The 13,793-nt window shown below is 70.3% G+C and overlaps 4 protein-coding genes across 9 annotated transcripts; 2 read left to right on the forward strand and 2 right to left on the reverse strand.

The window, feature by feature from the left end:
• The first annotated feature begins 475 nt into the window (after window positions 1-475).
• SERPING1 (serpin family G member 1) lies at window positions 476-8,633 on the forward strand. 6 transcript variants are annotated; one of them, XM_040068809.2, is made up of 9 exons: window positions 3,004-3,224; window positions 5,375-5,444; window positions 5,600-5,669; window positions 5,774-6,236; window positions 6,321-6,458; window positions 6,533-6,736; window positions 6,870-7,012; window positions 7,297-7,516; window positions 8,061-8,633. In XM_040068809.2, the coding sequence occupies exons 3-9, from the start codon at window positions 5,601-5,603 to the stop codon at window positions 8,306-8,308; spliced, it is 1,485 nt and encodes a 494-aa protein (XP_039924743.1). In that variant the 5' UTR covers window positions 3,004-3,224; window positions 5,375-5,444; window position 5,600; the 3' UTR covers window positions 8,309-8,633. The 6 variants fall into 6 exon arrangements, 5 of the variants coding, with proteins under 5 accessions (XP_039924743.1, XP_039924745.1, XP_039924744.1 ...); XM_040068811.2 differs by lacking the exon at window positions 3,004-3,224 and adding an exon at window positions 4,261-4,372; XM_040068810.2 differs by lacking the exon at window positions 3,004-3,224 and adding an exon at window positions 4,303-4,372 and having other exon boundaries at window positions 5,379-5,444.
• LOC120754801 (ubiquitin-conjugating enzyme E2 L5-like) lies at window positions 3,202-5,047 on the reverse strand. Its single transcript, XM_040068814.1, has 4 exons — window positions 5,024-5,047; window positions 3,991-4,080; window positions 3,483-3,669; window positions 3,202-3,407 (listed from the first exon to the last, which is right to left on the reverse strand). The coding sequence occupies exons 1-4, from the start codon at window positions 5,042-5,044 to the stop codon at window positions 3,247-3,249; spliced, it is 459 nt and encodes a 152-aa protein (XP_039924748.1). The 5' UTR covers window positions 5,045-5,047; the 3' UTR covers window positions 3,202-3,246.
• A 75-nt stretch (window positions 8,634-8,708) lies between the features above and the next one.
• On the reverse strand, window positions 8,709-11,591 carry YPEL4 (yippee like 4). Its single transcript, XM_040067588.1, has 5 exons — window positions 11,532-11,591; window positions 9,951-10,256; window positions 9,477-9,520; window positions 9,256-9,364; window positions 8,709-9,004 (listed from the first exon to the last, which is right to left on the reverse strand). The coding sequence occupies exons 1-5, from the start codon at window positions 11,589-11,591 to the stop codon at window positions 8,915-8,917; spliced, it is 609 nt and encodes a 202-aa protein (XP_039923522.1). The 3' UTR covers window positions 8,709-8,914.
• CLP1 (cleavage factor polyribonucleotide kinase subunit 1) lies at window positions 11,524-13,718 on the forward strand. Its single transcript, XM_040067292.2, has 2 exons — window positions 11,524-12,195; window positions 12,909-13,718. Exons 1-2 carry the CDS (start codon window positions 11,590-11,592, stop codon window positions 13,578-13,580), a joined length of 1,278 nt encoding a protein of 425 aa, XP_039923226.1. The 5' UTR covers window positions 11,524-11,589; the 3' UTR covers window positions 13,581-13,718.
• Window positions 13,719-13,793: the final 75 nt, after the last annotated feature.

Consider the following 13,793-nt stretch of genomic DNA (forward strand, 5'->3'; position numbering starts at 1 on the left):
GGGGGAACGGGGACTCCGGGAGGAACGAGGCTACGCGGGGCCGGAATGTTACAGGGAGCGGCCGGGAGGGTGCGGGCTGGGGGGCAACAAGGGAGACCGGGAAGGGGTTATAGGGGGCCGGCAGTGGGAACTGGAGGGCCCGGAGAAGACACGTGGGGCCGGGAGAGGGACATGGCGGTGCTGGGATGGGATATGGGTGGCGGGGAAGGGACATGGGGGCAGGAAGGGGAGCAGGGGTGCTGACATGGGGCAGGAGGGCAGTGGGAGGGTGGTTTTGGGGCTTGGGGGGCCTCAGGAAAACGTGAAGGACAGGATGGGTGCATGGGGGAGCCGGGGTGGGCAACTGGGGTGCCCAAAGTGGGAATGCCAGGGCTGGAGGAGGGCGCGGGGTCAGGGGCAGGAGCGGGATTAGCCGGTTTGGGGGGGCACGGGCAAGCCCACGTCGTCATCGGGGGGTGCCCCAGTGACAGCCCTGTGCCCCTGCAGCAGTGACCGCAGCAACATGGAAGCCCTGGGAGACACTGAAACCCCCGCCTCGGACACCCCCACCTCGGAAACCCCCACCGCGAGCACCCCGACCCCTGGCACCCCTACCTCGGACACCCCGACCCCTGGCACCCCTACCTCGGACACCCCCACCCCTGCCATCCCTACCTCGGACACCCCGACCCCTGCCACCCCTACTTCGGACACCCCGACCCCTGGCACCCCCAGCCGCGGTAGCCCCACCCCGGACACCCCCTCTGACCCCGCCGCGGGGCCGGGGGCGGGCAGCGCGGAGGCGGCGACTCCGCAGGGTCGGGAGGAAGCTCGGGAAGCGGGGGGCGATGGGGAGGACACGAAGGGTGAAGGGAAGAACACGGCGGGTGAAGGGGAGGATACGGGGGGCTCAGGGGGAGAGGCTGCCGGGGATGGCGGGGCAGAAGCACCCAGGGGTGCCGGGGGCGATGCCGGGGAGGCCGGGGATGGTGGCGGCAATGCCGAGGCAGGGACAGCCGGGGGCACCGGAGGGGGTACCAAGGAGGGTACCGGGGGAGAAGCGGCTCCGGCAGCAGCGGGCAACACCCGGCGCCGACAGGTGAGGAGGGGTTGGAAGGGAGGTGGTGGCACAGCCGGGGCGGGGGCGGTGGGGAGGGCAGCTGCGGTACGGGTGGGGACAGCGGTGCCTCTGCTGGGGCAGAGTGAGAGTGCCAGGGCCAGGATGACAGTGCCAGGGACATTGTGTCAGTGACACTGCCCGTGCTGGCAGTGCCACCCTGCCTGTTCCTTACAGGAACCCACTTGGCTTCAGGACGAGGACGACGAGCTGTGGCCTGAGTTCCCTCCCTGCTCGTCGCCTGAGGGGGCCACCAGCCCCACATCCCCCACGTCTCCCACATCCCCCATGTCACCCACATCTCCCACGTCCCCTATGTCACCCACATCTCCCACGTCCCCTATGTCCCCCACGTCCCCTCTGTCCCCGGCATCCCCCACAGGTAAGAGCCATTTGGGCAATGGCACTCGAGTGTCCTGGGGTCACTGCTGCCCCACGGTGTCCATCCTCCCCATGGGCAAGGACCTGGAGTCCCAGGGGTGCCCGGGGGGGGGATGTGGGTGCCCTCTTCCACCCCTGTGACCCCTCCTCTCTCCTTGCAGCTGGCACCACCGAAGACGCAGGGGGCGGCAAGAGGTGTGTCCCCACAGGTGGCACCGCAGTACCCCACCGCAGGGAGGGCACCCCACAGCCCTCTGCTCATGGCTGTCCTACCCCTGTGTGCTTGCAGGGGGGCTCCAGCGGGGGGGCCACGGGACAAGGCGGCCCCCGGCATGGCGGGACAGAGGCTGAGGCTGGAGGGGGCTGGGGGACGGCCACGAGTGGGGTCCCGGGCACAGGGGCGCTGCGCCATCCTGGAGAAGTTCGGAGGGTGAGCGGGGCCTGGCCCCATGGAGGGCAGGAGGGGCAATGAGGGAATGGGGGGATTGGGGGGGCTATGGGACAGCCAGGGACAGTGGGATGGGTGGGTCATGGAGCAGTGGTGGTGGTGGAAGGCCATGAGGCAATGGGAGGAACAGGGCAAATTGTGGGGCGTGGCAGGGGCATGGGACAGCGGGGGTATTGGGGGCCACGGGGTCACAGGGGAACTGGGGGTCTGTGGGGCAGTGGTGGTACAGGGGGAACGTGGGGCAGTGAGGGAGGGAGGGTATGGGACAGAGGGGATATTAGGGGGCGTGGGGCGATGAGGGGCACAGGGAGGAATGGGGGGTCCATAGGGCAGTGTGGGGGGATGGGACCGGGGGGGCTGTGTGACCATGAGGCAGTGGGGCACTGGGGGCCCAGAGCCACAGGGCGATGGGGTCACGGAGGGGCTGGGGGTCCCTGTGAGGGGCGGTGGGGTGTGAAGAACCACAGCCCAGGTCCCCCCAGGGCTGCCAAGGGCCCAGCCCCACACCTGCGGCGCTCAGGGGGTGCTGCCACGGTCAAGACGATGCTGCTGGAGTGGTGCCGCGCCCGCACCCGCGGGTACGCGGTGAGTGCGGCCGGGGGGCGGCAGGAGGGTGCGGTGGGGGGCCCAGGGGTGGTCTGACCCCCGTGTCTGCACAGCACGTGGACGTGCAGAACTTCTCGGGGAGCTGGGGCAGCGGCCTGGCCTTCTGCGCCCTCCTGCACAGCTTCTTCCCCGATGCCTTCGACTACGCCGCCCTGGATCCCAGCGCCCGCCGGGAGAACTTCGCCCTGGCCTTCGCCACCGCCGAGTGCGTGAGCGCAGCCCCTCGGCCCCCCCGGCCCCCCCGGGCCCCGGTGACCGCGGTGTCCCTTCCCGTAGGGAGCGGGCGGACTGCGCCCCGCTGCTGGAGGTGGAGGACATGGTGCGGCTGCCGGTGCCCGACGCCAAGTGCGTGTACACGTACGTGCAGGAGCTGTACCGCTGCCTGGTGGCCAAGGGGCTCGTGAAGACCAAGAAGCGCTGAGAGGGTCCCCCACAGCCCCCCACCCGTGCCATCCCCCTCTCTGTCCCCTGCTCTGTCCCCCAGCAGTAAAGGCCATGGTGGCAGGCGCTGGTGGCCTCGTCTCTGGAGGGAGGAACGCTGGCACCAAGCGAGTGTCTGGGCATCGTCACCAGGCTGGGGCGCAGCCCCGGCTCTGCCACCAGGAGGGTGACGTCCCCCAGGGCTGGCGCGTGGCGGGCAGCAGCTCCTGGAGCCCACCGTTCTCCCAGTGAGGCACCACGGAGCCGGAGCAGGTGATGGAGAGAATTTATTGCCTTACGTGCGGGGGTCAGGGCGCGGCTCGGCGTGGAGCCGGGTGTGCTCCTCTGCCCGCCGCCGGAACTCCTCGGGACGCTCCTGCAGCTCCCGGGCCACGTCCGGCCGCATCACCCGCTGCGGGTCTGGGCTGTCCAGCTGCAGCAGCAGGTCTTGGAGCACTGCAGGAGCGGAGGGGCTGGGGTCAGGGAGGCACCGCCAGCACCGTGCCCCTCCCTGTTCCCCACGGTGCCCACCTCGGACGGCGCGGGTGGTGGGCTCCCAGTGCACCTGGGTGGTGAGGGGCTGGCAGACGCGGCCCTCGAGGTCCACGCTGGGGTGGTAGATGGGGGTGCGGAGGGTGGCGCAGGGGGGCTCCAGCGGGTAGTTGAGGGGGAAGGTCAGCTCGAAGCGGAAGGCGCCCGTGTTGTACGGGGGATTGTTCTGCCGGGATATGCGGGGCACCTCAGCCCCCTCCACCACAGCGTCCACGGGGGAGGGGGCCCTGCCCAGCCCTGATACCCAGTGCCCCCCTTAGAGACTCCTCCGTGTCAGCCCGAGGCCCTCAGGAGGGGAACCTCCACCCAGTGTCCCCAGCCCAGGGCCCGCAGTGTCCTCAGAGGGACCCTCCCCAGTTCTGTCCCGAGAGGGACCCCTGCTCACCAAGACCGCCCCGGTCCCAAAGTTCTCCCCGGTCCCTCCCATGCCCCCACATCCTTCCTACAAGCGGGACCCCCGCACCCCCCGTGCCCTCTCCCCACGCACGGGCAGCAGGAGCCCGCCCCAGCGCCGCACGTTCCCGTCCAGCGGCCGCACGTCGTGGGCGCCCTCCCAGCGCCGCGCCTCCTCCAGGTCCTGCGGGAAGGGGTAGGGCAGGTGTGGGCGGGGCCGTTCGGGAATCGCCCTTCAGGGCGGAGGTGTGTCCCGAGCGACCCCTCCATAGGTCAGTCCTCCCCCGGGGCACGCCTCTGGGCGGGGTCGCCTGCGGGCCGCGCCTTAATGGGGGCAGGGTTTAATTAGCGGGCACACCTTAATGGGCGGGGCCGGCGTCCCGGACACACCCCTGGGTGGGGCCGCCCCGCCGGGGAAACGAAACCAAAACGTGCAGGGGAATCTGTCAGCCCCGCACCGGAGACCCTCCACCCCGGTACTGCTTCCCTCGCACCCTGGGACCGGGACCCCCTCACCGGCACTGACACCCCCAGCACTGCTTCTCCTCGGTACCGGGACCCCCTCACCGAGCACTGACATCCCTCAGCACCGCTTCTCCCTCACCCTGGCACCGGTACCCCCTCACCGGCACTGACACTCCCAGCACTGCTTCTCCTCGGTAGCGGGAACCCCTCACCGAGCACTGACATCCCTCAGCACCGCTTCTCCCTCACCCTGGCACCGGTACCCCCGCACCGGCACTGACACTCCCAGCGCTGCCTTTCCCCGGTACCAGGACCTCCGCACCGGCAATGACACCCCACAGCACCGCTTCTCCCTCGCACCCCAGCACCGGGAACCGCGCAGCGGCACAGACACCCCCAGCACTGCCTCTCCCCGATACCGGGACCCCCTCACCGGGCACTGACATCCCCTAGCACCGCCTCTCCCGCACCCCAGTACCGGTATCCCCGCACTGGCACTAACACCCCCCCCCAGATCCCCCTTTCGCACTCCGGTACCGGGACCCCCGCACCGCGAGCTCGGCTCCCCCCGGACCCTGCTCCGGTGCGAACACCACGACCCCCGCGCCGGTACCACAGAGGCGCCGGAGTCCTGGTCCTGTGCCGGTGCCCGCGGTGCCCACCTTGGCGATCCGCCCGGCCATGGCCCTCGGTGCCCGGTGCCACGGGGATGGGCTCCGTGGGGTCACGCCTCTGGGCGGGCGGGACTAGGTTCTCCGGCCGCGCCCCCGGCAGGGGTGGGTGGGGACAGACGGGCCCGGGGCGGCCGGCGACCCCCGGCACCCCAGGGCTCCCAGGAGCAGTGGGTGGCAGGGAGCCGGGACCCCGCGCAGAGGGTGCCTGACGGGAGCAAAACGGGCCTCGGCGTCGCTTCCAGGCTGCCTCCGCCCCGCCCCGCCCGTCCCCCACGGCTGCCCCCGCATCACCGGACGTGTCCCGGCTGATTTACGGGAACCTCCTTAATTTTTAACCAGGCAGGGTCGGACCCGGCCAGATCCCCCGGCGCCCGCTGGACACGCAGGGACCGACCCGCCGGGCACCCAGGTGGGCCCGCGGTGCTGCCTCCTCCCGCCCCTCCCAGCCGGTCCCCCGGGGGGCACAGAGCGAGGGCACCCCGGGGTGGGGGGACGGGTGGTGCAGGGAGCGGGGGTGGGGGCGCTGGCTGTCTGTCCTGCCCTTGACCTGTGCCCTCCCACCAGCATGCCCACCAAGACACTCTGGCTGCCTCTGGCGTGGCTAGTGGCTGCAGCCACGGTCACTGTCACCCCGGTAAGTGTGGCCCCGGGGACGCGGGCTCCCTGTGCCCGGCACCCCTTTATACCCCCTCAACCGAGTCTCCCCCCGGATGCCCTCACGCGAGTCCCTGTGCCCAGGTGCTCGCTCTGGAGCCCTCTCCCAGCTGGATGACGCTGCTCGGAGAGCCCCCGACGCCGCCTGCGCCCCCTGCTCGTATCCCCGCTCCCACGGGGGACGCGGGGGGCCCCGTCCTGCCCGCGCCCACCCCCAGCGCCCCTCCCGAGGGGCTGCCTGGCTGGGGTGTCACAGACGCCGCCAGCCCCACAGCGCCGGAGGGAGCCCCGGAGGAGCCGGACACCGCGGCCAGCGGGACCACGGCAGTGCCCACCCCCGGCACCAGCGCCCCGCCGTGCCCTGGGGACGAGGAGCCGACTGACCTCTGCGGGGAGCCCACGGGGGAGCAGCGGGCTGCCGTGGCCGAGGCCCTGGTCACCTTCGCCCTCCGCTTCTACCAGCGCATGGCGGAGGCCGCCCAGCCCGACGCAAACCTGCTCTTCTCCCCCATCAACGTCGCCGTGGGGCTCTCGCACCTGCTGCTGGGTGAGGGGCTGCCCGCGGGCACCGCCGCGTCGCCGCTGTCCCAGCCGGGGCACCTCGCTGAGCTTTCCTCCCCTGTGCCTGCAGGCGCCCGCGGAGAGACCCGGGAGCGCCTGGCCGCCCTCCTGGCGTACCCGCAGGGGCTGGAGTGCGTGCACGGCGCCCTGCAGCAGCTGGCCGGCGCGCCAGGCCTCTTCTCGGCCTCCCAGATCTTCTACCACCCAGGTGAGGCGGGCGCCGGTGGGGCGCGGCTGCCGGCCGGGCACCCGGACCGACAGCGGGCCCGTGCCGCCCCGCAGAGCTGCGCCTCCGGCCGCGCTTCCTCAACGACTCCCTGCGCTTCTACGGCGCCCGCCCGTACGCCCTGAGCGGCAACGAGAGCCTGGACCTGCAGCGCATCAACGCCTGGGTGCGGGAGGCCAGCAAGGGGCTGCTGCCCACGCTGCTGTCCGCGCTGCCCCCCGAGCCCAGCCTGCTGCTGCTCAGCGCCGTCCACCTGCGCGGTACGGCCCCGCCATCTCCCGGGCATCTCCCGGGCATCCCCCGGGCATCCCCCGGGTATCCCCCGGGCATGGGCCGCCCCGTGCTGCCCCCCGGTGCCCCCCGCCCCCCAGCCGCGGTGCCGTGTCCCCACAGCCGCCTGGCGCACGCCGCTGGACCGTAAGAAGACGGTGCTGCTGCCCTTCCTGCGGCCCGGGCTCCCCCCGCGCAAGGTGCCCACCATGACCAGCGCCAAGTACCCGGTGGCCTCCTTCAGTGACTCCCGCCTGCAGGTCCAGGTACCCCTTGTAGCCTAGCACCGGGTGCGGGGGGTCCGGGGGGGGCACTGCGGGGGGGATAACGGCATGATGTCACTCCAGCGGCGCCAAGGAGGAATGCGGGGCTGTGACATAACTCCTGTGGCACTCCGGGAGGGTGCCAGGCTGATGTCACTCCTCTGGCACCGAAAGGGGCACAGGCTGTGACCTCGCTCCCCTGGGGCTTTGAGGGGTGCCAGGTTGCCACCTCCCTGGTGGCACTGTGGGGGTCCCCGCAGAGGCCGTTAGGGGGGTCTGCCCCACAGGTGGGGCGGCTGGAGCTGAATGGGGGGCTGAGCCTCGTGGTGCTGATGCCACGGGGGCCGCTGGAGCCTCTGGAGACCCTGGAGCGGGCGCTGGACCCCACGACCTTCCTGGCGCTGCTACGGCGGGCGGCCCGCACCCCGCCCCGGGCCACCGCTCTGTCCCTGCCCCGCCTGCGCCTCGACCTCTCCCTGGACGTGGTGCCTCTGGTGCACGACATGGGTAAGGACACTTCTGATGGCACCTCAACGGCTGGGTGGGCTGCGGGGTCACATCGCTCCCTGTGCGCTGACGTTATTCCCCGCAGGATGTCTCGGGCCCCTCCCCTGGGGGTCACTTTCCCCGGGGTCCCCAAAGACCACCATGTCCTCGGTGTCCCCTCACCTAATGGTTTCCCCTGAGTCCCCCCACGCTCACGTGTCCCTGGTGTCCCCGACGCCCCCAGTGCCCCGGCTGTGCCCAATTCCCCCAGCGCCCCTAATGTCCCCTCACATCCCAGTGTTCCCAAATTATCCCTGCTGCTTCTCGTGTCCCAGCGGCCCAAATGTCCCCATCTCCCGGGGTTCCCCATATCCTTGAGAGTCCCCTGGCGCCCCCCAGTGTCCCCGTTGTGTTCCGCTGCCTCCTCTGTCCCCGCTGTCCCTCGCATCCCTCCGGTTTTCTCTGGATCCCCCGGGTCCCCTCGGTGTCCCCTCCGTCCCTGGTGTCCCCTCGGCCCCGGCATTCCCGTGTGCCGCGGGAGTGTCGCTGAGGCCGGGTGCCGCAGACTTCGGGCTGTTCCTGGACGCGGAGCTGTGCGGGCTGGCGCGGGGCCCGGCCGCGGTGGACACGGCGCTGCACCGGGCGGTGCTGGCGCTGGACGAGGCAGGCGTGGAGGCGGCGGCGGCCATGGCCACCTCGGTGGCGCGCTCGGCCCTGGTGCTGGAGGCCCTGCGCCCCTTCCTCTTCGTCCTCTGGCACAACTCCGGCGACTTCCCCGTCTTCATGGGCCGTCTCAGCGACCCCCAGCCCTGACTCTGTCCCTCCATCCTTCCATCCCTCCATCCTTCCCTTCCGTCTCCCCCCATCCCTGCCTCTTCCTCTCCCTGCTTCCCTCTTTCCCCCTCCTTTACCCCTTTCTTCTCTCTCTCTCTCTCTCTCTCTCCTTCCATCCTTCCTTCCCTCGTCTCTCCTCCCTCCCTCCCTTCATCCCTTCTCTCTCCGTTCTTCTCATCTCTGCATCCCTTCTCCCTCCCTGCTTCCTCCCTCCCATCTCCCCCCTTTCCCATCCCATCTCCCAGGGCACCAGGGGGTCCCTGCTCCTCCCGTGCCTCAGTTTCCCCCGCCAATAAATGCACCAACCACCTCCCGCCTGCCGCGTGTGAGGAGGGGAAGAAGGGACAGGCTGGGGCCACCAGGGACCTCCACTCTGTGCCAGGGTGAGCTAGGGGTGGTGGCAGCACCGGGGGCAGGTGACAACCAGCACCTTCCTAAAAAAAAAAAAAAAAAAAGCCTTTATTGCCCTAAAAAGCCCCCCCAAGCTCCGCGGCTGGTGCCGCACAAGGGGAAACCGAGGGGCACAGGGAAGGTGCCAAGGAGGGGGTCACCCAGCGCGACCCTGGTCCCAGCTGCGCCCCCGCCTCAGTCCCAGCCGTTCTCCTTCACCATGTGCGACATCTCGATGATGAACTTCCCCTCCTTGTACTTCTGGCTGCTCTCGAATGCCTGTTCCTGGGGGGGACACAGTGTCACACCCCCCCCATGCCGCCATGAGCGCTGCCTTCCCCAGGGCTCGGGAGTGTCCCCAGCTAAGGCTTGGTGTGCCCGAGGGTGCCCAGGGTGGGGATTGGGGTGCCAGGACGTGCTCAGGGCAGGATTTGGGGTGCCCAAAGGCAGGGGTTGGAGTGGCCAGGGATGCCCATGGCAGGGGCTGGGGTGCCCGGACAGGGGCTGGGTGCCCGCAGCAGGTCGGGGGCACTCACGTATTTCCAGCCCAGGGTGGTCTTGCAGCTCTGGCAGAAGATGTCGGCCACCGAGTGCAGCCCCGTCAGCAGCAGCCGCTGCTCAGCCGGGCCGCACCCCACGTTCACCCTGCGCCCAGAGCGGGGTGTCCCACAAGCTCGGCACTGCCAGCCCGGGGACACCCGGGGACCCCCGGGGCTCCCCCTCCCCGCTGCCATCCCCGGGGCCCCCCAGTACTCACACGGAGTTGAACAGGTAGGCACGGCCGTGGCTGCCCTGGAAGGACTGTGGGGACACGGCCAGCGTCACTGGTGGGTCCCCCACGTCCCGCGGCACCCCCCCCTCCGTGTCCTACTCCCATCCCGCTGCACTGCCACCCACCAGCCTGGGGACACCGCAGGGGGACGCCTGCCAACTCGGGGACTGTCGCCTCCATGGGAGCGCCATGCGGGTCACCCGCCACCCCCAGGGCGTGGGGGGCGATGCTTCCTGCCTCGGGGCAATACTGGCCACCGTGGGAACGTCCTCATCCCGGGACACCGCAGGGGGACACTCGGCGCGCCGCGGGCACCGCGGGGAGAAACTCAACCCTCTGGGGACACGGCGGAGGGACACCCGCTGTCCCAGCCCCTCCCGGCAACAAGGACAAGGGGGGCTCCCACTGTCCCAGCGCACGAGGGCCGGTCCCCACCGGGCCCGGGGGTGGCGGTGGCACCTTGGAGATGAGCTCCTCGTGGCGGGCCAGGTGCGCCCGGCAGTGGACGCAGCTGTAGGTGCGGTGGGAGCGCGGCAGGTAACTGCGGAAGGTGCGCGGGGGCAGGCGGGCGGCCGGGGGCAGGCGGCGGCGGGCCGGGGGCGGCATGGCCGGGGGCAGCGCCCCGGGGGGCACCGCGCAGCCCCCGCACAGCCGCTCGCAGGGGAAGCAGCGCAGCAGCGCGCCCAGAGCCGCCGTCCCGCCCGGCCGGGCTCGGGGGGCTCCGCCGGGGTCCCCCGGCAGAAGGAGGCCGAAAAGGGGGGCGGCCTGCGAAGGGGGAAGGCGGGCGGTGAGGGAAGAGCCCCTCCTCAGTGTCCCAGGTGTGGGCGCTCCGCGTTCTGAGCCTGCTGAGACCGGGCGGTTCATCGCAGGAGTGATGGGCAGAGGGGACAGCGCGGGGGGGACAAGGGGGGCCCGAGAGACTGGGGGAGGCGGGGGGCGTCCCAAGCTGGGTCTGGGGTCCCTTCTCGAGGCGTCTGAGAGTCCCTGGGGAGTCGGGGTCCCCGGGGAGGTGATGGGGGTCTTGAGGGGGAAAACTGCGGGTACCAAGCCGGGGGCGGGGGGGGGCTGGGAATAGGGAACCGGAGGAAGGATGACGGGAGTCCCGTGGGGGAGATGATGGGGGTCCTCACGGGGGGTTGATGAGTGTTCCAAGGTGCGATGATGGGGTCCCAAGGGGTAGATTGTGGGTCCCCAGAGGGACGACGAGGAGAGGCGAGAGGGTGCTGGGGGGGATATTTGCGATCGCGGCCAAGGAGGACGGGGGTATCGCCGGTGGGGGGGCAATGTCAGGAGCGCTGGGGGACACGATGGGGGCTCGCTGGGGCTTTGGGGGTCTCGGGGGGAAAACGATGGGGGGCTACCGGGTTCCGTGGGTTCCCGGGGGCCCGGGCCGCTCACCGCCCGCCGCTGTCCCCGCTGCTGCCGCCGCTGCCGCTGTCGCCGCTGTCCCCGGAGCGGGCGCGGGGGGGGCCCTGCGTGCCCGGGATCCGCATCACGGCACCGTGACTCATCCCGCGGCCGTGACGTCACCGCCCGCCACCGCGGCCGTGACGTCACCTCCCGGCCCTCCGACGTCAGCCCGGCCGCCGGGGCTGCGCTGCGGCCGCCCGGGGCATCTCCCGGTCTCTCGTGTCCCCCCACGTCCCTGTGGCTACCCCGTCCCTCCGTGTCCCCCCGTGCCCCTTGTGTCCCCCCATGTCCCCGTGTTCTGCCTTGTCCCCCGTGTCCCCTCATGTCCCCCGTGTCCCCCCTGTGAGATGTAAATCAGGCGGCGGGGGGGGTCGCGGGACTGGGTGTTAATGTCAGGCGAGAGGCACGCAAACGAGCGCGGGACTAATCCCGAGGAATCAGGGAGCGGGGGGGAGAGGGGGAGCCCCGCTGTAATGAAACGCGACCCAGAGGCGGGGCCGCGGGCGATATGCAAATGAGATGCAAACGAGCCGCAGGAACCTGACAGGACACGCCCCCTCGCGCCCCACGTGACCCAGGCACCCCGCGTGACCGAGGCCGCCCGCTCTCCGGCGCGCGCTCTGACGTCACTTCCGTCGCGGGCGCGGCGGGCGGGGGGCGCCGGGCCCGGGACCCCCGCGTCACCGCCATGGCGGACGACGGCGGCGAGGAGAAGAAGCAGGTGGCCAAGTTCGAGCTGGAGCGGGAGACGGAGCTGCGGTTCGAGGTGGAGGCGGCGCAGACGGTGCAGCTGGAGCTGCTGACCGGCATGGCCGAGGTGTTCGGCACCGAGCTCACCCGCAACAAGAAGTTCACGTTCGACGCGGGCGCCAAGGTGGCCGTGTTCACGTGGCACGGCTGCACCGTGCAGCTCAGCGGCCGCACCGAGGTGGCCTACGTGTCGCGGGACACGCCGATGCTGCTCTACCTCAACACGCACACAGCGCTGGAGCAGATGCGGCGCCAGGCCGAGCGGGAGGACGAGCGCGGGCCCCGCGTCATGGTGGTGGGGCCCACCGACGTGGGCAAGACCACCGTGTGCCGCCTGCTGCTCAACTACGCCGTGCGCCTGGGCCGCCGGCCCACCTTCGTGGAGCTGGACGTGGGGCAGGGCTCGGTGTCCATCCCCGGCACCATGGGCGCGCTGTACATCGAGCGCCCGGCCGACGTGGAGGAGGGCTTCTCCCTGCAGGCCCCCCTTGTCTACCACTTCGGCTCCACCACGCCCGGCACCAACATCAAGCTCTACAACAAGGTGAGCGCGGTGGGATCGCCCCGGGTTGGATCTGGCCCCAGAGCTCCCCAGGCTTTCCCCCCACCGCACACCGCGGGGTCTCTGAACCCCCGGGGTGCTGTCTGGGGACAGCACAGCGCGTTTTAGAAACAGCTGCGGCCTCGTGTGCAGGCGGTCACCCCTTGGCATCTCTCGGATCCGGGTGGGAAGGGAGTCCAGAGGAGGTTGCCGAGTTGATTAAGGGACCTGGAGCACCTCCCCTATGGAAACAGGCTGGGAGAGGTGGGGCAGTTCCTCCCTGAGAGGGAAAGTTTGTGCGGTGGCCTCAGAGCAGCCTTTTCCCTCCTGGGGGACTACAGGGAAGCTGGAGAGGGATTCTTGTCAGGATCCAGAGTGATGGAATGGGTTCAGAGTGAGAGGAGAAATTTAGGCTGGATATTGGGAAGAAACTTTTTTACTGTGAGGCCGGTGAGGCCCCAGGTTTGCCTAGAGAGGCTGTGGACACCCCATCCCTGGAAGTGCCCGAGTCCAGGCTGGATGGGGCTTGGAGGAACCTGGGCTGGCGGAAGGTGTCCTGGCATAGGGAGCTGGATGGGGTTTAAGGTTTGTTCCAACCCAGACCATTCTACAATTCCACGATTTTGCCCTGCGTGGCTGCCCAGAATCGAGGGTTCTGAAGGAGCTGGGGACAGCGTGGGGACACGGGTGCCTCTGTGTGACCCCTGTTCCCGCAGATCACGTCGTGCCTGGCCGACGTCTTCAACCAGCGGTGCGAGGTGAACCGGCGGGCGTCGGTGAGCGGCTGCGTCATCAACACCTGCGGCTGGGTCAAGAGCTCGGGCTACCAGGCGCTGGTGCACGCCGCCTCCGCCTTCGAGGTGGACGTGGTGGTGGTGCTGGACCAGGAGCGCCTCTACAACGAGCTCAAGCGGGACCTGCCCCACTTTGTGCGCACCGTGCTGCTGCCCAAGTCCGGCGGCGTGGTAGAGCGCTCCAAGGACTTCCGCCGGGAATGCCGGGACGAGCGCATCCGTGAGTACTTTTACGGCTTCCGCGGCTGCTTCTACCCCCACGCCTTCGACGTCAAGTTCTCTGACGTGAAGATCTACAAGGTGGGCGCGCCCACCATCCCGGACTCGTGCCTGCCGCTGGGAATGTCACAGGAGGATAACCAGCTGAAGCTGGTGCCGGTGACCCCGGGGCGGGACATGGTGCACCACCTGCTGAGCGTCAGCACCGCCGACAGCCCCGACGACAACATCTCCGAGACCAGCGTGGCCGGCTTCATCGTGGTCACCGGCGTGGACCTGGAGCGCCAGGTCTTCACCGTGCTGTCCCCGGCGCCGCGCCCCCTCCCCAAGAACTTCCTGCTCATCATGGACATTCGCTTCATGGACCTCAAGTAGGGGAAGGGCGGGATGTGCTCTCCTCCTCCCCCTCGCTGTGCCCCTTCCTCATTCCCCCAGCGCGGTGTGACGCCGGTGCGGCGCCCGTCCTTCGGTTTTATACTTTTTGTACGGTTTGCTATTAAATCTGGAAGCCTTTGCCGCTGGTGAACGTCTGCTGAGGGTGGGGCGGGGATCTCCGGCCCCGGGCCCCCCCCGCGCCCGGAGTGTGCG

This window comes from Hirundo rustica, chromosome 6, assembly GCF_015227805.2.
Source record: "Hirundo rustica isolate bHirRus1 chromosome 6, bHirRus1.pri.v3, whole genome shotgun sequence".
Classification (NCBI taxonomy): Eukaryota; Metazoa; Chordata; class Aves; order Passeriformes; family Hirundinidae; genus Hirundo; species Hirundo rustica.

Excerpts from the sequence above, each read along its gene's own strand:
- LOC120754801 (XM_040068814.1), bottom strand. The coding sequence starts at position 5,044 with ATGGCCGGGCGGATCGCCAAG. Across the intron at positions 4,081-5,023 it reads TGGCCGGGCGGATCGCCAAG|GACCTGGAGGAGGCGCGGCG; the intron begins GTGGGCACCGCG and ends CCCTTCCCGCAG. Across the intron at positions 3,408-3,482 it reads CACCACCCGCGCCGTCCGAG|TGCTCCAAGACCTGCTGCTG; the intron begins GTGGGCACCGTG and ends CCGCTCCTGCAG.
- SERPING1 (XM_040068809.2), top strand. The coding sequence starts at position 5,601 with ATGCCCACCAAGACACTCTGGCTGCCTCTGGCGTGGCTAGTGGCTGCA. Across the intron at positions 6,737-6,869 it reads CAGCGCCGTCCACCTGCGCG|CCGCCTGGCGCACGCCGCTG; the intron begins GTACGGCCCCGC and ends GTGTCCCCACAG. Across the intron at positions 7,013-7,296 it reads ACTCCCGCCTGCAGGTCCAG|GTGGGGCGGCTGGAGCTGAA; the intron begins GTACCCCTTGTA and ends TCTGCCCCACAG.
- YPEL4 (XM_040067588.1), bottom strand. The coding sequence starts at position 11,591 with ATGGCGGTGACGCGGGGGTCCCGGGCCCGGCGCCCCCCGCCCGCCGCG. Across the intron at positions 9,521-9,950 it reads ACGAGGAGCTCATCTCCAAG|TCCTTCCAGGGCAGCCACGG; the intron begins GTGCCACCGCCA and ends GTGTCCCCACAG. Across the intron at positions 9,005-9,255 it reads CCACCCTGGGCTGGAAATAC|GAACAGGCATTCGAGAGCAG; the intron begins GTGAGTGCCCCC and ends TGTCCCCCCCAG.
- CLP1 (XM_040067292.2), top strand. The coding sequence starts at position 11,590 with ATGGCGGACGACGGCGGCGAGGAGAAGAAGCAGGTGGCCAAGTTCGAG. Across the intron at positions 12,196-12,908 it reads ACATCAAGCTCTACAACAAG|ATCACGTCGTGCCTGGCCGA; the intron begins GTGAGCGCGGTG and ends CTGTTCCCGCAG.